This window comes from Homalodisca vitripennis, chromosome 1 (assembly GCF_021130785.1).
Source record: "Homalodisca vitripennis isolate AUS2020 chromosome 1, UT_GWSS_2.1, whole genome shotgun sequence".
In the NCBI taxonomy this organism is placed as follows: domain Eukaryota; kingdom Metazoa; phylum Arthropoda; class Insecta; order Hemiptera; family Cicadellidae; genus Homalodisca; species Homalodisca vitripennis.
The window spans coordinates 125,728,963-125,751,571 of NC_060207.1; the positions used below are offsets into that span (position 1 = coordinate 125,728,963).

The 22,609-nt window shown below is 30.3% G+C and overlaps 1 protein-coding gene across 1 annotated transcript; it reads left to right on the forward strand.

Annotated features, from left to right (window-relative positions):
* The first annotated feature begins 18,994 nt into the window (after positions 1-18,994).
* On the forward strand, positions 18,995-22,013 carry LOC124353003 (doublesex- and mab-3-related transcription factor 2-like). The gene is made up of 3 exons (XM_046802788.1): positions 18,995-19,176; positions 20,141-20,265; positions 21,315-22,013. The coding sequence occupies exons 1-3, from the start codon at positions 18,995-18,997 to the stop codon at positions 21,599-21,601; spliced, it is 594 nt and encodes a 197-aa protein (XP_046658744.1). The 3' UTR covers positions 21,602-22,013.
* Positions 22,014-22,609: the final 596 nt, after the last annotated feature.

A 22,609-nucleotide genomic window follows, 5' to 3' on the forward strand; every position in this document is an offset into this window, starting at 1 on the left:
TAGAACTGAAAAGTTAGTGCGAACTCCTAAAATAGCAGAAAGGTTTCTGGAAGATTCCATGGTATTTTGTTGACTGGTTCATAGAAGTTTAGTTACTGCTGTTTAAACATTAAACAAGAGAGACGTGATTACCTTTACCAGTGAAGTTACGAGTTTCTTGGTATGCATTTCTTAAATAGTGGGTATATATACATTTATCTATATTGTACTCCGTTGAGTGATTCTAACAATTCATATGTTGTTATCGAAAAATGGAAAGATAGGGAAATGAATTCTGGTAGTGAGAGAAATTTCTTAACACGCATTTACTCGGTGATTTAGTGTCTATGCATTCATGGTATTTGGTTGAGCGGTAATTATAATTCTAGTTACTGCTTTTGGAAGAAACGGAGAAAGAGAAAGAGGATGATGGAGCCCCGAAATAGGTACAAACTCGAGTTTCTTTGCGCGAATTTCTGAGGTTTTGTTAACGTTCCTGTAAGGCTTCACAGTACATATGTCAGCGTATTATAATATTCCAGTATAACGCTGAGGATTTTGTCTACAAGGAATTTGTTTCTTAGCGACCTTGTATAAGCTAAAGGATATGGTATACAAGATTTCAACAAATAGAGTAAATTGAACATACAAAACAAGATTATCCTCATCTCCTACTCTGTAATAATAATTACATCATTACAAAATATCGGTACTGTACTATATAACTGTGAAAATAATTATTTATAACAACGCCTCAAAACATTTAATACAAAGTGTTCTGATGATAAGATGGATGTATAAGTTTTACGAATAATACAGTTATTATTTCAAATTATGTACCTATATATTTACTATTATTTAGAAAGCTTTTAATTGATCACTACTTTTAACTTTTACTTCAACTACGTTTTTATTTTTCGAGCTATTCGCTATATATTTTGACTTGTAACATTTGTATAATGTTAAATACTTATCTTTCTTAAGATGGAATAAAATTCAAAAACAAATTCTTTAATAAAGTAATAAACTTTGTTTAGATAAACCTTCAAATCTCCTTTCCTTTGTTTTTATTTATCAATTAACCCACGTATTCAATTCGTAAAGGGAGATGTGTGCCAAGTTTACTCAAAGCACTAAGCTTTGATGATGACTTTAAAGAAAGAGAATTCCCTGACATTATTCTTGAATTTCAGTCCATGATAAAATACATCCAGTTAGCTGTATTCTGAACTATAAGAAATATGAAGTAAAAAAAGATAAACAAATTATTTGCATGATTAATTGTTAAGTTTCTATATTCATAATTAAATTTTCAAATAGAAAATTGTGAATAGTCCTTTTAATTTTGTATGTATTGCTGGAAATAATACATCCGTGTGAAAAAATATTATTATCAGTTCTTTATTTTCTTGGTCGATTGCATCCATGTAAAAGTATTACTATTTATTAGTTCATTAATACAAGCAATTTAGAACGCTACTGTTATAAACATTATTATTATGAAAAATTTTGCTAGCGGTAACAATTTTTAGAATAAACATATCTGCTTTTAGCCTTATTCTGCATGTCCCCACTAACCTGTTCGAGGATCTTATCAAACAGAATAAGGGGCAGAGTCAAAAGTCCTAGTACAGTTAAATAGTGCTAGGAAGATACACAGGATTGTAATCTGCACTATCTCTAGCTCAGATTCAAAGTACTATGTCGGCCATCAGTACTCCCAGTTTATATTTTCATCGGTATAATACCCATATTTTTCTTATGACAGTTTTTTTACTTACAATACACATTTGAGGATAGTTATGAAAATGTATTTAATTTACCAAAAAATTTAGTTTAAATAACAATACGTTATTATTATTACTATACTAGCAGGTGCCCGCGGTTTTGAACGTAATTTTGTATGTTTTGCAACTATATGAGTATTTCTGGTTCAGTGAATTATATTTCCAACAAGAGTTTAGAGTTTGCCATTTATCCATGATCAAGAAAATATGTTTTTATTTACAGCAGTTTTAATTTACTCCGCTCTTGATGTTTTTTGTTCCATAGTTGGTTTTGCCTTTTTTCCGATCAATAAAATATATAACAATACACAGCTCTGAGAAGCCGACGCCTGTCAATAAACAGATAGGTTTCATAATATTAAAAGTTCCATATATTAAAAGTTATAATACTTTAGCTTTTATATCTGCACTGCTATAAATTACCCGCTTCTATGCATGCAATTTAATAGATATTGCATGTGTATGGCCACTGCTTGTGCGATTGAATTATATTTCCGACGCCAATGTTGTGTTTCCTTGTTGTCATAAACAAGAAAATACGTAAGACCTTTGTAATTTACTTAATTGTTAGTATTATTTATTTTATAGTTGATACGCCTTGTTTCCCGATCAATAAACTATATATGACAGATCATTGAGCATACTTTTATCTAAAGACCACTAAGATGGTTTTTATTACAGTTTTTAAATATAAAATAAAAGCTAGGTAGTAACGTCGTGAGTTATATCGGATTTTTAACATTTGCTAAGAATAAAAACTAAAAGTACAATAATAATAATATTTACATGTTTGTTTCCATATATTTGTTCTAAGGTAGATAAGTACTTACCATAACTCTAAAAGCAGCATTAAGGTTACTCCTTAATTTAACACTTTAAGTGTAAACAGATTGAAAATATATGTAAAATCAATTAAATTAAAGTATGGTTGTGCTATCATAAAGCAATGTTTACACCGAACAGTTCATTTCATTTAACAGCCTTTTTTAATTAATAACTCGCACCTTCAGAGATCAAGATGAGATGTTTTACTGCGTTATTAATTACTGCGTAGCCTAGAGGGACTTTCCAAATAACAATATGCCTATAATCATCCCAGTGACCGTAAAAATGTCATGTAAAATTTCAGTAAAATCGGGTGAATCGCTTACGCTTAATATTAAAATAATAAAGCAAAGCACATTGGTATTTTTATTGTTATTAAAATTACAGAAAGATATAATATTAAACTTAACCCAACAAAAAACATTATTGCTAGTCTAGTAATTATCACAATAAAGATTCAGATGCGTTAGTCCATGATTGAGTACTTCACTCGAGAGCGTGTAAAACCACGTTTGCCACAAACAAGCTACACTTTTTGTCAACCATACTCACATTCCTTACGAATCTTACGTTCAAACTTTTTGGGATTGGAACAAAATTGCAAAATGGTGCAAAATTTATTTTCAAGTAAAGACATTATACGTAGTTAAGTAACTACGTTAATAAAAAAATACAATTATAGTGAATTAGTTAAAATCATCTGAACCACTTCGTCATTTATAATATGCAAATAAGTAAAAATATCCTTGACATTTGCAGTAAAGCTTTGATGTGAGCAGTAGCCAACAGAACCGCTCGTAATTTATTTATACAAAGCTTTCATGCTTTAATTGGCTGCTTGGTGTTTTCACGTTAAAATAATAGATGATTTGCTTTATACGACGTTGCTTGTTTCACGTCTGTAGCCTTTTAAACGAGTCAATCGACAAAATTTAGGCAAAACATATTCTGTTTAATTTGTTTAGTTTATATTGTAGAAAAATATTAAAATATTCTTTTCGAAGTTGCTTAGCTCATATCTATAAATTTCGTGTTTTTTTTCATAGTAAAAATAACATGTTATTCGTGATGCAGGCATCCTAAATTACATTAGATTAAATTTATTATAATTTAATCGTTATAATAAATTGATTCATATTATATTTAATTTAAATTTGGCTTTTAACAACAGTTTTATACCCTGCATGCTATGACAAAGTTTTATAGTTATCATTATGCTATAAAAATAATCGCGTGTAATAAATTAACTCTACTGAGATTAATCGTACACTGATAATAGCGGTATTTTATGGTGCAACTTACCATTCTTGTGTCTTGATTATTTATTAAAAAATGTTATGTACATAAATAACTCTTATACCCTTACACTCGCCATGTAGTGTTTTAATCTTCCATTGCACATCACTGCTAAACAAGAACTCCATCTCATAGTTAATAGTTATTTAATGAGAAAAACAAAATTAAATTGGAAATTTTAGTACAATTCTGGGTACATGAAAATCATTGAAAGTACAAGTTAAATTATTGAAACTAAAATAAATTTATCATTATTAGGGGTACGTCAACGCTGCTACAATAACTTGAACTTGAATTGGTAACGTAAATTTGGAATTCAAACAATATTAATCATTATAGTAAGATGAATTCTAGGTTACATATATAATTAGAATTAACATATACGTCCATATTATTAGGCAGACCTACCAATGATGCTTTCTCATTTTTTTCTTTGTACATTGAGTAACAATTATATTAGAAAAAGGGTATATAGGAGAGTAAGGAAGATGATTACAAATTATGCCTAAAGTTTGGCTTTATATATATATATATATATATATATATATATATATATATATATATATAGTCTCTTAAGCAGTTCAAAAGAAAACTACAATTATCTTGTACAATATTTCGTTGTATTAACAACTTTCTCAAGTACACAATAATAACACAGAATAAAATAAACAAACAAAGGAAGAAACACCTGATAATAAACATTCTAAATGTAAATACAATTTTGACATGTACACAAGGTTTGATTAGTTGTTTTTAATTTAACAATAATAACATAATATAATATAATATAATTTTGAATTTAGGTAAATTTGTATCACAATCTAATTATTCAAGTGGAAAACAATAATTTAGCGAATGTTAAGTCCATATGGTTGTTTTGATTTTAATATAAGTTGGTGTGCCAATTCAGTATTCCTTAAATTTAAATCATTTCGAGAGCTGTTTTCACAAGGAGTAATTTTGCTTATAGCTTTGAGTTTGTAACAATCCTCAAAGCTTTTGTTATGGTGAATAGCGTGTAAGGCTACTGGTTTTTTGTCGTCTTTGTGATTGATAGAAAAACGGTGACCGGTCATTCTTACCCGCAAAGAATTAGAGGTTTGCCCAATGTAGTCCTTGGGACAAAACCTACAGGTTAGCTGGTAAATTGAATTGTTGGAGGTACAGTCCAATTTACCAGCTATTGGATAAGTTTTTTTAGTTACACTACTTTGGAATTGATCGGTCTTATCCATAATTTTGCAAATACCACAACGTGGTTTATTACAAGGTTCACAGCCAAAAGATAAATTTTCATAATTTTTTCCAACGTGAATTTTGGGCCTTACAAGCATATTCTTCAAATTTTTAGGTCTCTTAAATACTATTCTAGGTGGCCTGGACAATAATTTCTCAGTTAAGGGCGAGTTTTTTTAAAATTTCATAGCCAATTTTCATAACTCTATTGAATTTGTGCAAACCAGGATAAAATTTTGTTATAAATTTAGGATCATTTTGGAAGTGATTTGGAATAATTGTAGCCTTTTTTGGTTCATACATAGCTTATTTTACATACAATATGTATACTTTGTAAATTTGACCTTCTTCCTATACATTCATATGCTCTTTTACAAGGAAGTATTGATCCAAAAGTTTGTAATATTATAGTTATTTTTATACAGAAGTGAAAACAAAATAAACGCTAAATAGAATACAACTTAATCAAACTAAAGTGATTCATAATAACACAATAATACCTTTATTGTAATAAAAATGCTTCAATTGTTAAGTGCACAGTGTTACGTTTTAACTAGTTCAGTTAAAAATTAAACTACTGTAACAATTATGTACTGTTTACTATTATAGTTAAGAGGATTCTAATTGTTATAAATTTTATGTACCTTCTAAATTAAGGCTAAATTATAAGATTTTTAGTTCACTTATAAGCATTTGTAGCTAAAACGTAAAACTATACTGGAATCTTTAAGGCAGAGCTAAATCGTACTACTTGATTTATTTATAAAATAACTTAAGCGCGACAAACAGTCTGTTGGACAGGCGTTGGCTAAAGTATTTTTTCGGTATTAACATTTTATATTCATTGTATTTCATTCACTCAAAACTTGTCTCTCACTTTAGCACAGAAATAAATTTCTTTGGAGAAGGAAAACTGCCTTGCTCCGCAGCACCTAGGCGATAATTTCACGCTGAGGTTCCTTTTAGTTATTAACATCTGACGCAAATACTCCAGGATTCTTGCACTTGCAATTTGTAACCACGTTTTCTGAGAATTATGGAACTCTCTTTTGTAATTCTTACTAACGTTTATTATTAGTGTGAGCTTTAGATGTGTGATGGGATATTTCAGTTTATGTAAATAAGGGAGATAAACTTATAAAACTTTTAAGTGGCAACAGTGTGATAAACTATTTTTCAATGATATTTTCAACGAACATTCATACAATACATTCATATATCATGTAGCTTTTTATCATCTAAATGTGTGTTTTTATATAATTCCAAATGCAGTCTCGGCCTATGGACCACATTAACCAATTTTGTCAATAGTAAGTTTTGTCACTCCGGCTCAATGATACCTTCTCTATTTATTAGTTATGGTAAAGAAAAAAAAGAAAACTACCTTTCCTTGTATTTATTGTCATACCTCAAATAAGTATTATATAAAATGAATGTTATACTTCAAATAGAAACATCGTTGGTTTCTGGTATTATTTCCTTGTAACAAAGCAAAAGAGGATTTTAAATATATATGTAGAAATGCCAGAGGCCACGTTTCGATGACTGATATATACGCTTTTATTCAAGTTTTAAAAGTTAAAACATACATTTTAGCATGGAAAATACGTAAATTTTCAAACTGATGAAGATGAGTAGAAGTCAAATCACTTGAATTCTTTAATATTTTCTTCTAAACCATGTTTTTAAATTCTCTACACTTAGTACTTCTGTTTTAACACATTTCTTGAATTCTCATTTTAAATCTTAAAAATAAGAAAAACTAATTTTAAAGAATAACTATTATAACTAAAGTTTTTGTAATGATCGTTAGTAAATATAAAAACGTAACAAACATTTCGGATAGTTAATAAAAGCATTTTATTAAGCTCGTTTCATTTCCTGAAATAGACTATTTTTTTGAAAACATTTCAAATATAAATAATTTTAAATTTTTCTTGAAACAGAAAAACACCTATTCCATAAATAATCCAAAGGAAGTGAAATACTGAAGCACTTATGCAGCATTCTGTACCAACGTACCATTCATCTCATTCACCCGGTTTTATGATGTCATAATATGAAAAATACAACCATGCCATATAAGCCCAATACGTAAACAAATACATTACCGAGTAAATTTTATAATTTTTTACATATTGCACTATACGATTAGTATGTTTGGAGCACCTGGTAAAACGTTATAAAACAACGAATAGGGGTGCAACCACCGCAACGTGTCGTTTACAGCGTCATGCCACTATAATGAGACCAACAGGCGTTGTATGGACATTTTATTTTACATGTGAAGTATTCTCCGATACGTGACAAACTGCACGGCTCTGGAGAGCTAAACGTTGTATTCTCCCTGCAGACTCTACTTTTAGACAAAGTTGTGAAGTTGTGATAAAATGAGGAAAATCGTCACGTAGGATTTTAACATAACAGGATTTACCCAGATATTTTTTAAAGCCACATACAATTACGACAGTTTGAAATTCAAAGACTCTGAAATATCTCAATGAATATTAGTTCTCCATCTCAATCTTCACGAATCTTTCTCATGAGATTCTTTGTTAGCTCGCTGGATTTATGAATCTATAACTCAAACTTTGTCTAGTAAAGTAAGACCTGAAGTTCATATTTACACGATATTTTCTGCCTTTGTTTAAATATTAACCAACACAATCAATCCGGCTCATTAGGAAGAAGTAGATATATTTTTGAGACATAATTAATATGTTAATATAGGGTATATTTCATAAAGATAGAAATATTCATACTCAATATATGTACATGATTGTCTAGCAAATACTCTCATGTAGCACCACTTCTTACCTCAATAATAGAACTACAGTCTGAACATTTAAGATAATTTAATTTTTCAAGAACACTAAACAACAATTAAAATCTCCTAAGACAATACATTTAAAAGTTATACAACTCATTAAAGTTTAATTCAAATGACTAATCCGTCCAAAAGCTTATTTTTCAATGATATTTTCAACGAACATTCATACAATACATTCATATATCATGTAGCTTTTTATCATCTAAATGTGTGTTTTTATATAATTCCAAATGCAGTCTCGGCCTATGGACCACATTAACCAATTTTGTCAATAGTAAGTTTTGTCACTCCGGCTCAATGATACCTTCTCTATTTATTAGTTATGGTAAAGAAAAAAAAGAAAACTACCTTTCCTTGTATTTATTGTCATACCTCAAATAAGTATTATATAAAATGAATGTTATACTTCAAATAGAAACATCGTTGGTTTCTGGTATTATTTCCTTGTAACAAAGCAAAAGAGGATTTTAAATATATATGTAGAAATGCCAGAGGCCACGTTTCGATGACTGATATATACGCTTTTATTCAAGTTTTAAAAGTTAAAACATACATTTTAGCATGGAAAATACGTAAATTTTCAAACTGATGAAGATGAGTAGAAGTCAAATCACTTGAATTCTTTAATATTTTCTTCTAAACCATGTTTTTAAATTCTCTACACTTAGTATTTCTGTTTTAACACATTTCTTGAATTCTCATTTTAAATCTTAAAAATAAGAAAAACTAATTTTAAAGAATAACTATTATAACTAAAGTTTTTGTAATGATCGTTAGTAAATATAAAAACGTAACAAACATTTCGGATAGTTAATAAAAGCATTTTATTAAGCTCGTTTCATTTCCTGAAATAGACTATTTTTTTGAAAACATTTCAAATATAAATAATTTTAAATTTTTCTTGAAACAGAAAAACACCTATTCCATAAATAATCCAAAGGAAGTGAAATACTGAAGCACTTATGCAGCATTCTGTACCAACGTACCATTCATCTCATTCACCCGGTTTTATGATGTCATAATATGAAAAATACAACCATGCCATATAAGCCCAATACGTAAACAAATACATTACCGAGTAAATTTTATAATTTTTTACATATTGCACTATACGATTAGTATGTTTGGAGCACCTGGTAAAACGTTATAAAACAACGAATAGGGGTGCAACCACCGCAACGTGTCGTTTACAGCGTCATGCCACTATAATGAGACCAACAGGCGTTGTATGGACATTTTATTTTACATGTGAAGTATTCTCCGATACGTGACAAACTGCACGGCTCTGGAGAGCTAAACGTTGTATTCTCCCTGCAGACTCTACTTTTAGACAAAGTTGTGAAGTTGTGATAAAATGAGGAAAATCGTCACGTAGGATTTTAACATAACAGGATTTACCCAGATATTTTTTAAAGCCACATACAATTACGACAGTTTGAAATTCAAAGACTCTGAAATATCTCAATGAATATTAGTTCTCCATCTCAATCTTCACGAATCTTTCTCATGAGATTCTTTGTTAGCTCGCTGGATTTATGAATCTATAACTCAAACTTTGTCTAGTAAAGTAAGACCTGAAGTTCATATTTACACGATATTTTCTGCCTTTGTTTAAATATTAACCAACACAATCAATCCGGCTCATTAGGAAGAAGTAGATATATTTTTGAGACATAATTAATATGTTAATATAGGGTATATTTCATAAAGATAGAAATATTCATACTCAATATATGTACATGATTGTCTAGCAAATACTCTCATGTAGCACCACTTCTTACCTCAATAATAGAACTACAGTCTGAACATTTAAGATAATTTAATTTTTCAAGAACACTAAACAACAATTAAAATCTCCTAAGACAATACATTTAAAAGTTATACAACTCATTAAAGTTTAATTCAAATGACTAATCCGTCCAAAAGCTTAGTAACTCACGAAACAAATACGAAAAGACCCTTTTAAGTTATTTTTGCCTTTGTAAACCTACATCACAAATTCTTAAAATAAATCATATCTTGAAATTAATATTTCCTACTTGAAATCTTTTAGGTTTTTATTCGCGTGAGAAAGAGAGTAAATGATACTAGCGAGTGATTACATATCATTTCTCTGTCCGTCACTCTGTCCGTACTGTTTCTACAGAGAGCTCACTTAAAACTTTTATGTACAGCTTCATTTCTATATAGACAACATAGAGTTTAATGGTTTTGCATTTTTCTCTATACAAATTGGCTGAGCGTTAGCAAAGGCTAACTGTACGCAGAATATCTCGGATAACTGTTTAAGCTGCAAACATTAAATTATGCATGCAACTTCAGCAAAGTCAGTTATGTGACAGACGATGTTACTTGCCTTGTTATAATAATAACTTCTGTAACTACATGAAGTTAATTGAGTATTGTAATAGGTAGGTGGTTCTACCTAGAACCCACATATAGAAAGTATAATGGAAAGCGGACATTTGGGTAAAAAGTGGAATTGGCGAACGATGTTACAGAAGGGATCAGATAACGATTGGAGAGGTGCCAGGTAGACACAACACCGCTAGGTACTTGGCTTGCACGTTCATTGTACAGTAGATCATATTCGTGAGTCACTAAGTCAAGGTTTAGAAGACAAAACATAACCATTATTTCTTTATAACAATTTTACTGCAACATTTGAGCTACTTACTTACATGTGACCTACGTAAACATACAAAATAAAGTCGTAATCGGTAAACGACATGTCCTTTTACTTTATTCATACTATAGGTTATCATAGTTAGTCATTTATTATTGTGAAAGCTATTTTTTAAATTTTATTGAGTTACCTGTACTTATTCATACCGTTTATTGATTTATACTTACTTCTTTTCTTCTTTTTTTAGCGTTGAATAAGCAGAAGTGATTTATATTAATCACAATTAATAAAGTGATTATTGAGTAACAATGTCTTTCAGAGTAAAGAAAAACAACAAAACCAAACGTTTTAGTCCATTCCAACTTGCTGTACTTGTCAGCCTCTCGCGTTCTGTGTAATCAGTCTCTACACCATACACTGAAGCCTACGTTACATAACAACTGATCCAAATGTTTGATAGTTCTTTGATTGAAAATTATTCTTGAAAATATTAAAATAAATTTTACTCGGCTAATATTTAGAGTATGATTATACTCTTTATTATATTGAAGTAATAACGGTTTTCACACAGATGGCCTTCAATTGTGTAGTTATAAATTAGATTAATAATTCACACGGGCAAGTTGTGTTGAGGTCCGGGGAATTGTTTAAGTTAGTTCTGAGGCCAGGGCTAAAAACGTAATTTTAATAGGTAGAGATTAAATACTCGTATATGCTTCTTAATATACGGGTCTCATTCTAGAGAGGATAATTCGGGCGCTAACTTTTTTCCGTGCCTCAACCAACCAGAACGGAACAAAATCTTTTATTTGTCAATTACAATTTGTAGAGAGCTTAACAGATTTTGTCTATTTTTCATGCGTTTTGTATGTAATTAAGGATTATTTTTTAAAGTTTGCGTTTGTCTATTATAGACTTATTTTACATCTTTCTCTTCGAAATTAAATTTTCTACAAGTACCGTGAAAAAATATTTTGTGTTTATTGTACATTTAACATAGTAAATCTGCTTCAAACCTAAATGTAACTTGTTTTTCGGGACCAAGTTTCGCGTATTTCGTCACATATCTTAAAAATTACTGTAGCTACAGGTCTGGAAACGGTTTTATTCAATTTTTCAGTTCATTTTACATAAAGTACGCTAAATTGTACATCTTAATTAACAGCCAACAAATACCCGTAGGGCTTCGTTGCAGCAGGGGAACTGAAATTCAGACGAAATCTTTCACCCTGTATTAACTTGGTAACTAAGCATTTTCGGACCTATATTAATTAGACCTTTTTTTCTTATTTTGATGTGAGGAATCACGCCCTGACTTATGGGCACCTTTTTTCAGTACACCCTGTATATATAATACTTATTATTAATTAAATCTACCCTCTTATATAATATAGAGTAGTTTGCTTACTCATCTTTATAGTAGTATAAGTTATCTCTTGTGAAACTAAAACTAGAAAAGCCCATACTCTCTGCGATCTTGTAGAATATATTCTTTAGGTTTATATACTCGTGTCTCTAGAATACTAGCTTTTTTAAGCAATTAAACTGAAATCCATCAAACAATAACATTGTAATATCTAATAACTCTACTACTTTTAATGTATTCTCATGAGATTGTCAGTGATGAATTCAAAATTATTTAATACGATTGCCAAAGTTAAGGTCGTTATACTGATGTATGGAGAAGATTATAATTAAAACTATTTATTTTTTTTAGCTTCGGTGACTGTATATGGCAGCCATTAAAATCGCAAAGTTGTGGAGATAATACTTTTTATCCATACTCATTTCCTGTTATGAGCTAAGCGTGGAGTTTAGGTATGTGATTAAGGACAGACATTTAGAATAATGTAATTTATATTATTAAGAAGTAGTCTCATAATTCTACACCCAGCATCTAAAATTGTAAGGGTTAGCCAAATTTGATCCATATCAGTCCTCTGGTATCATCACGAATTTAAAAAAACGCCTTCTAGGCTTTTTTTTTAAATAATTACTTGTATTACTTCATAGATACCTAAAGAGGAAAGATTTATTGGAAATAACTAAAAGCAATGTTTTAGGTTAATACACGTAGATTCTGTTTAAAAATTTGAATTAACAAAACAATTTTTATAATAACCTCAACATATCTCTCTAGGACTCAATGCTGGTTCTCAATTAATTTTCTATACAGTAATAAATATAACTGACATATAAATGTTCTATTACACTATTTTTGATAAGATACGAATGAAAATGAGAAATTTGATACAATGAGCCAAAAAGTCTCAGGGCGGTTAAATAATTTGGTTAATAATTAGAGATGAAGCTAAAATCCTGGTACACACTTCCTGGAAAAAAATCTAATTAAAGACATATCTAATAATCCGCCTCTTCCAAGAAGTCAGAAGAGAGAATTTATATATATATATATATATATATATATATATATATATATATATATTAATAACAAAAAAGAGTAGGTTACGTGTGATTGTAACAGTAAGAATTCATCTTATCCATTATTTAAGTTTTAAATCAAGCCGGTCAGTGTTTTAATTATTGTCATCAACGTTACGATATAAATGTAATTTACAAAAAAAGCATCAATTTAAATATACTTAAACTCTAGCTACAAAGGTCTTTATTTAACAAGTTGAAATTTCCATTATATTTCAGAATTTTACATTGATCTAAATAATTCTTATGAAAAAAACTATCGGCGACAGTGACACGAATTTTCAGTTTTTAATTAGATAATATCAAGATCTCTTACTAACGACCTTTCAAGAGGAATCATACATTTAAAAGTAGTAAAATGTTGTCAAAGATAAATATTCCCTGCACTGGATAATTGATTTTACTGCGTTGAACTGCGGCCACTCATTAGTGCGAGACTGATGAGGCCGAGAGTCGGAATACAATGACACATTCTTGTTGATACTGTCCCCATTAGCCAGCCACGTTCCATTCTACAGTTTATACATTCATTTGGCTTTTGTCCATGTTACTGGTCCATGGCTGTTGGTTACTAGTCCAAGTGCCAAATATTTATTTAGTTACATAACTTAAATCAAGACCAATGACATAAAAATATTAGGTATATATTAAATGAAATAATATAATGGGTGATATTTGAATAAATATTTAACGAAATATAATATAACTATATCATAAAAAATTATTAGAAGTTAACAGTGGTTTGCATTAAATTTCTTACTGAGTAGCTGGAATATCAAAGACACGTCCTTTTTATATGATATACAAAGCACTCCGGTCACTAGTTCTCCTCATCTATATTCTGAATAGCTACAATGATTTGAATAATAATTTTAGCCCAGTTTAGGAAATAATTGAAATGACGTCCGTAGCCTTTTTAGTAAGAACACTTATAATATAGTTATTTCTAAACGGAAATAGGCAGGCATAAAATAGATTCTAACGTTTCTGGTTGAGAGGACGAGTGGTTAAGCACAACTGTGACAGACTCATATCAGGTTTTGCACATATAACCGGGAGCCAGAAATATGTCACAGTTGAGAGGCATCACCTATAGGTTGATCCCGGCTTATGAAAGCGTACTTGGTCGTGTTCGTTTATGCGTCGGCGGATTTCGTTGAGAAATTACAGGTTGTAAAATTGTTGCAATCATACTCGTCTTGTTTTACTGAAAACTTATCAATTTATAATATTAAAGAAAATTACACATTTTTTACTGCTAATCATTAACTCATTGAAATCATTGAACAATTTACCAATCTTCTGATCCATTCATATTTAAGTTTAATTTTACGTTAGAGTGAAGGAATCCTTCGAGGTGTCGAGGTTCTTAGCTTTTTAACCTATACGTTCATTATGTAATGGATAATGGGGCTCTATAACAGTTTTAAATTGAAGTTGATTTTGAGTTCATGCCCCAATCAGAAGATCCTTATTCCGTATCGATGAACTTTTCCTATATCACAATCTACAGTGTCGGATTTAGCACGTCGAATGTAACTAAAATGAGTTCAATGGAAAATTTGAATAAATTAAAACTGGAAATCACTGTAACAAATGCAGGTGATGATTTGAAATAACATTTTACAATATAAACTTTACAAATAGCAAACTAGATCAGGTGAGAAATAGAGAACGCCCATCTAGATCAGTATCTCACACCGTATCTTGAACCCAACCGGTTCATAGAGAAAACCATTTGGAAATAAACGCTTCTTTTCACCTTCAATGAAAAGGAATAAACATTCCACTTTGTCCTATTAAAATAAAACCCCGCGCCAGCTCCATCACTACCTACACCTGATTCAGAGTTACATGAAGATCAAACTTCAATTTATAATGATAAGAAGACCGTCAACAAAAGCTAAAAAATCATCCCCTGGTTTTCAATCCCATCGTAAAGTTTCACCTGCACCTGTTAACGATCCTCAATAACGTTGAAAACTATTAAAAGTATACTCGCTTTGAACGGTTCACCCGGTCTATTTACAACGTCCAACACAATTTTATCTAGTGAAATGTCACTTCAACGTCAACCTCGTCTAATAGATGCTTGATAAGTACTATGGCTCACCTTATTCTGTAAAACTGCAAGTAATGGCAAAATTAATCACGACTTAAAAGGCTGAACAAAATCTAAATGTTTTTATTGCTTACTGGATTATATAAGATTTATAAAGATTCGACATGAAGGAAAAAGAACTTTAACTGCACTTGTTAGAATGTAACATTAAGAAACCATGGACAGTTTCATCGAATGATTATGACTTAATGATGTTTTTCTCTTTTTATATTTACAGACATATGTCCTGGAGCAGACAGCCAGAATGTACGTAACTATGAGTCAACAACCTGGATCCACTAGTTTTTGAGATGGTTGAAAAGGATTAAAACAATAAATGATAATATTTTCATTTATTCTACATTTGTACATTGTCAACTTCAAATGAGTAGTGAGATACATAAATAGGTTGGTTTAAATGAGTCAGGATAAAATAATTATGATCTAAGCTAATTAGATAATCGATAACTCGATTACTGCAATTTAAGTGATCGATGACGTTCAATAATATCTATTTTACTTCAACGAAATAAGATTATAATATAAAACGACTTCTTACTTACTTTTAATTGACAAATCATATGGTAAAGGTCGGTAGGGTAATTTATCACCCTGAATATATTTCACGTATTGAAAGACGATAGTGATATATTTACCATTTATAAAATATTAGAGTTTTTAATATACCAAATTAATACGTTTTGTTGAGTTAAAACATGATTTAATTTGTATTTGTGTTTTTTAAAGTCTATTGCAACGGAACAATTGCAATCTTATAAAACCCTGTTTCATTTTTTCCAACTTGATGCAGTAAAGTCATCTGTTGTAAACAGAACACCCAGTGAATAATCCCGGTTGCTTGAAGTTTCTTAATTTTAAAACCAGTATATTATTCTGAGTTTCAAAAAAGTTTATTATTTTAATTAAGAAAACCAAATTATAAATTAATATATAAATTAATTATTGACAATTCTGGGAAACATTCGGTTACTATGATGTATCTTGAAGTTTTACATAACTCAACGTTTTTAATGTGGAAAATATGTGGTGCCGCAGATGTGGTTACAGGCTAGGTATTATTTATTCACCGGCGGCTAATGCATTAAAGTGGGTTTAGCAATAAAACATGAGGCCTGGAATACCTGCTGTCGGTTTGTTTACGGTAGTTAAATATTGAAAATATACTAAACTTTAAAGACAGGTGTAATACTAAGCACGATATATATATTTTAAAGCCGTAAGAAAGACAGTACTTATAAAATGGATACGTTTTACACATTTCAAAAATCTTATAAATAATAAAATATATTTCACCTACCTTTATGGAAAAAGGAATTTTTTGGAGGAAAGTGGTTGTTGTATGTTAAAAGCGTCATATAACCTTCAGAACCTGCCAATAGAATTGTTATCGAATTCGGTTGCCTAATAATATGTGGTATCTGGTAATTTACTGTCAGTACCTTGTCATGAAAAGAGGAAAGATTTATAGAACTTGCTAATGTGGTGGGAGGAGTTAAGCTGTTTTTGATCTATGCTTCCATGGTCATGGAGAAATTTTTTGTCAAATTAAGCTATACATTCATGGCCTATTATTCTATTAGTACTATGTACATGTCCCAGGAATAAAAAATAAAATGATCTTGATTTACAGAGTTAGAGTTAGTACTAAAGAGTAATCAGTACTCAACCTCAAAATGTAAAAGATTACAATTCACATTTATATACTTAACACATAAATAAATTTAAGCAAATTCCTATATACACTAACCATAACTAAATCACTTATAAGCAAACTAACACAATGAAATACTCTTGGACGTAAACTGGCACTGTTTTTAATGCTTGAAAAATAAATTTCCTGGGGTCAGTAGAGAAATTTATTAGTTCCACAGCTTGAAGGCTGAAACTATGTACTAACTGATGATAATGTCGAGAAACCGGGCATTGTACAGGTAACCAGGAGACTCAATTTTAAGAGTTATCAGTCGGAGAGTGAATTTTCTGTACGAGCTAAACTGAACTGAATTATTTTCTATTCCTTTCATAAAACCTTTATAACGGTACTCAGCTCTTAGGTATTCTATTACAATAGTAAAAAATGTTTACCTTTAATGTAACAATCATCATCGATCCAATCCGTCCATGTACCATAAAATGTTACTTAACAAGTGTATCGGTTACGAGCTACATCAAGATTGAATGATTTGTAATTTATAAAAACGTAAACTAATCCTTTGCATTATTAATGATATAAGTATCATAAAAGTAATCAATGCAATTAGCATCCATCATGTGTATAGGCAATTATATTGTTAGTTACGAAATGTTTGTTTGTTCTATTAAGATTTTGTATGTAAAAAAAATATTTAATATTCTATCAACCATGAATTTACCGTTATCATACAAAATCTGTCTTCAATTTAATGTAGATATAGATGTTTCTTGCTCAATATAAATATAATTAAAATAAAGGTTATGAGCACAGAGGAGTATTTTTCATCTGTGTATATAATTGTGTTGATAAATAAAGGTGAAAATTGAACTATAAAACAATAACATTTTCTAGTTTAAATTTAGTAAAGCTTTTGGGTAATGGATTAAAACCTGCAGACAAATATTTAGCCAAATCAGTGTCAATGAATGTGTTTGTTTGACCAAACTCGTGTTTACCTGTGAAACAAATCGGACGGATATTATCATGTTGACGTCAGATAATACTCAGCTTTGATACCGGTTATTGTGTTATCCACAAGCCGAATTCATTATGATTAATAATTATGCAATCAACAATAAAATACAGAGTAAAGAGATGGGGCAGTACGTATTAGCTTTAGAATTTATCAGGAATCGATTGCTTTATCAATTACCTTTGTTATCTATGGGTGTCCATGATAATGTATATATTAATATTTGACTCTTACCTATGATTAAATCATGAATTATATATTTATACTGCATAGTTTAAATTGTACATGGAATGACAAGCCCATTATGTGGTTATATATTACGCAAACTATATGTTACTCTCCAAATAATTATCTTTTATAATATATCATGATTATAACCTAACTTTTAATTTAATATACTGTACTACTTTTATACCCCCTAAACGGAACTTCAGAATACTTGGTACACTACGCTGAAAGCTCGGGGACTCTAGAGAGCATTAAACAGATCGAAATAAATTAATGGTGTTATGGTTTTAGTTATCCCTACAGAAATCAATAATTATTGGGAAATATCCTCATCTTTAAAATATAAAATGTGGAACTATCAATATATTTGCGACATCCAAGAGCAAAATAATATTGAGAACATTAAACAAAAAGTTATATACGTAATAAAACCTACCTAGTAATTTATTTTCAAAACCCTTAGACATAATCGTATTTACGTAATTCGTTAAATATCCATTACAATATAAATGTACCAATGCAAGTGCATGTATAGAGGGAAACATTTAAAAATAAGTTACATGACTAAATTGGAAGTCTTGTAATAAAAATTTATTTTTTAAATGATACTCATGAACTCATCCTCCTTTTATTAAAATATCTAAAACAGACATTTTATTAATTCTGTAACAAAAGAAGTAAAAAAACCAACAGCGTGGTGAGGAAGAAAAGAAATAAAATTCGCATTCCTCTCATTCTGTGCAGAGACTTCAGTAGCATGCGGTTGTGATAATTTTTCAAACGAAACCCGAGTAGTAAAACAAAAGAAGCAGTCTGTCTGGCAGAGTAGTTTACAAGCCCCAAGCCTCAAGCGCGACATCGATATCGACTTCGCAGTGGTTGCCCCTGGCGTCTAGAAATAACAAAGGCTGATCTCTGAATAATATCTCACCCCATCCTCACATTGTGACTGCCAGTATGGTCGGGTCAGTAGCTATGGGCGGCCGTAGTCCCAAGTGTGTGCGATGTCGCAACCACGGCGTCATCAGCAGTCTGCGCGGCCACAAGAGGGTGTGTCGGTGGCGTGGTTGTGCGTGTGTGAGCTGTCAGCTGGTGTTCACCCGCCACAGGATGTTAGCGGCACAACTCGCCCTCAGGAGGTGAAGGTCTTAATTACTTCCAAAAAGTTGTTACCTTTTAAGATCTATCAAAAGTTTTTTAATAATTATATAAACTGTAACTTCTCAATACTGTAACAATAGAAGAATATTAAATTGACTGTCAAGGTTTGCAATTATCATAAAAAACGTAAGAGGCTTTAGATGAACAGATATTTGAAAATTTAAAGCAGTTAAATAGATTATTATTTGAATATTGAAAAAATATATTAGTAAAGAAATATAAATAAACCTTTTAGCACAAGCGCAACAATATTGATACATTTCGGTCTAATGTTTAAGATATGCGTTTTATCACTTTTCTACTTTTAGTTTTTGAAGCTTCTGGTATTTGAAAATTGAAATTCTCTAATTGTAAAGTCTCTAGAGTACCTTGAATATTTTTATTTAGAATCAGATTCAAACATCTAGTAACTCTTGTTCTCAGAGAAATCGCAGGCTCTAGAATCATCCGGAAGTAATAGTATAAAGGTCTGAAGTATTTAACAACCTAGTATTGGTCGTATTTGAAAACTCTCAACTTCGAAAAAAACTCTTAGTCTCTGTGACATCCAGACATTTAAAAATGATCACTCTTTAAATTTACTCAGCATATGGGTGCTCCAGTCCTTATAATAACATTATTCTATTAAAGGTGCCAGACTTCTAAAAACTCCCATTCTCTAGATGGTTTTGTTCTCTGTCAGCTTCAGGATTCTAGCCTCAGAAGCTCTATGAGTCTGAGACGTCACGGCACCTACAAGCAATCTTTGTAATACCCTTCTATTAAAAAATTTAGTTATCATTATGGATATATAGGTGTTTGTTATTTTTGAATATATAGCTATAACATAAGTTTACTTAGTACTTTACGATAGTAGGTTAAGTAGTGGAGTTGTTCATTCCCCACTATGATAACAATTAATTATATTCTTAGGAGATCGATAATGTATTTTACTTCTGACAGGCAAAAACAGAATGTTAGAAGTCAAGAATGGCTTCTTCGCAGTTCTCAGCAGTTAGTTGCAGACAGCAGACACTATCAAATGCAGCTTAAAGTGTTGCAACAAAACTTCCTAACGTGTAGTCAGAGTAAGTAGTAAATTTGATATGAAAAGTGATTGTACATAAATTAAGAGTCTTTAACACACACATACTAAAATAAATTTGATTGATTATTATCATGATGTAATGCGATAGGGTTTTGTGATATTCCTAAAGTGCAATAAGCCATATAACGTGCATCATGTACCCATTTTGAAGCGTTTATGATTAAGAGAACCAGAAGTTAAGCTAAATTGAGAATAACTATTATTTCAGATTTCACTCTTCTAATTCAAATTAATTATACTTTCCAACGCAAAATCGGAGTTTGCTATTTTCCCCAAGAAACAATATGAATATACCTATATATAATTTTTAATGAAGATGGATTAAAAACAGTATAGTATTCTAGATTTTTATATATATATATATATATATATATATATATATATATATATAATTTGAAATTCAAACAGAAATACTGTGACATTCAAGCTTTCCAATTTATATTCGTTATACTATACTGTTTTTCCTGGTAAAAACTAAGAATTACATCAGAATTTATATTCCTAATCAGTATCGTAAACCTTATCAGTGAGAAATGGCTGCGATGTCAACCTCGACGATTTATGTCATAAAATTGCATTTAGTGTCTCGTGTGTTACTTTGTGATTCAGAAGAAATAAATTGGTTTGCCTTGTTGTTGAAATATTAAATGTTGTTACTTTTATTATGCTTTCACTCTATAATTGTTAACTAATGTAAAATATGAGTTGAAATAATGAAACAAGTGCTCGTGCTCTCAAAACACAATGTTTACACACAACAGTTCAATACATTTAAGTGGCTCTTTGAATTCACAATACACAACTTTAGAGACTAGGATGGGATATTTTGCCGCTGTAAAGACCAGTGGGGCGTAGTCTAGAAGGGTTTACGGAACAAGAGTAGGCCTGTTCATCCTAGGGACCCTAACAATGATTATGTAAAATATCAGTACAATTGATTGAATAGTTTATACGTGAAAGCAAAACAATCAAACAAAGACACTTTAACATTTATAATTTTATTAATATCCTTACTCAACTATTTTTTAGGAATGGACGGACAGATGGCACCGATGTTATCTACCAGTCTCAGTGAAAGACTGCGCAGGCGACGCGCTTTCTGTGATAATCAGCTTGACTTCGCTCCCTCTCCTGAGGAGATGTTAGTGACGTCACTGGTACAACGCTTAGAATCCATGACGTCACACCTCCCGCTGCTGTTTTCACCATCAACTCCATCTTTGGTCAACACTAATCAAGTGCACAGCGTACACCTGCATGAACCGACATCTGAACCATGGGATGGCAGGTTGCAAGAAAAACGAAAATTTGTTTGATATAACTAATCATATTTGTACTATACATATGTTCCTGATATCATCGTTTAAATTTATTATAAATAATATGAAGATTGTTTAAATTACTTATATTTGGAAAACTAACTCAGAATTATATAATTTTTACCCAACTATTTGGAGAACAGATTGTTGAGAATATGTATTATCTTCAAAAAATACAGACTATAATGAAAGGTTTTCCATTAGTAAACTGTGTGTTTCAAAAACTTGTTGCAATTACTTATATCCTTTAATTACAATAAATGTATTATGAATAACCCGAACATTGTTTAAATTACTTATATTTGGAAAACTAACTCAGAATTATATAATTTTTACCCAACTATTTGGAGAACAGATTGTTGAGAATATTTATTATCTTCAAAAAATACAGACTATAATGAAAGGTTTTCCATTAGTAAACGGAGTGTTTCAAAAACTTGTTGTAATTACTTATATCCCTTAATTACAATAATAAATTACAATAAATTTATTATGAATAATCCGAACATTGTTTAAATTACTTATATTTGGAAAACTAACTCAGAATTATAAAACTTTTACCCAACTATTTTTAGAACAAATTGTTGAGAATATGTATTATCTTAAACAAATACTGACTTTAATGATATTTTCCGTTAGTAAACTGTGTGTTTCAAATACTTGATGTCGTAGTTTCTTATATCCCTTAGTTACAATAATAGATTTAATAATATTATTAATAAATATGCAAAGCAAAAAAAGCACTATTATTAATATATGGTTAAGAATTTTCAAACATTATTACAATATCTTTATTTTCCTTAATTGAAGTAAAAATAAAGAAGTGACATACGAACATTTGACTAGCTTTTATATAGCTAAAAATTAATGTAAACTTCAAACACGATTTAACTGTAATAAAATAAATAGACTGAGCATTACGTCAAATTACTGATTTCATAATAAATCTGATTAGTCAAGTACGTTTATCAAACAAGAACTTTTAAGAATCTACGTACGATATGC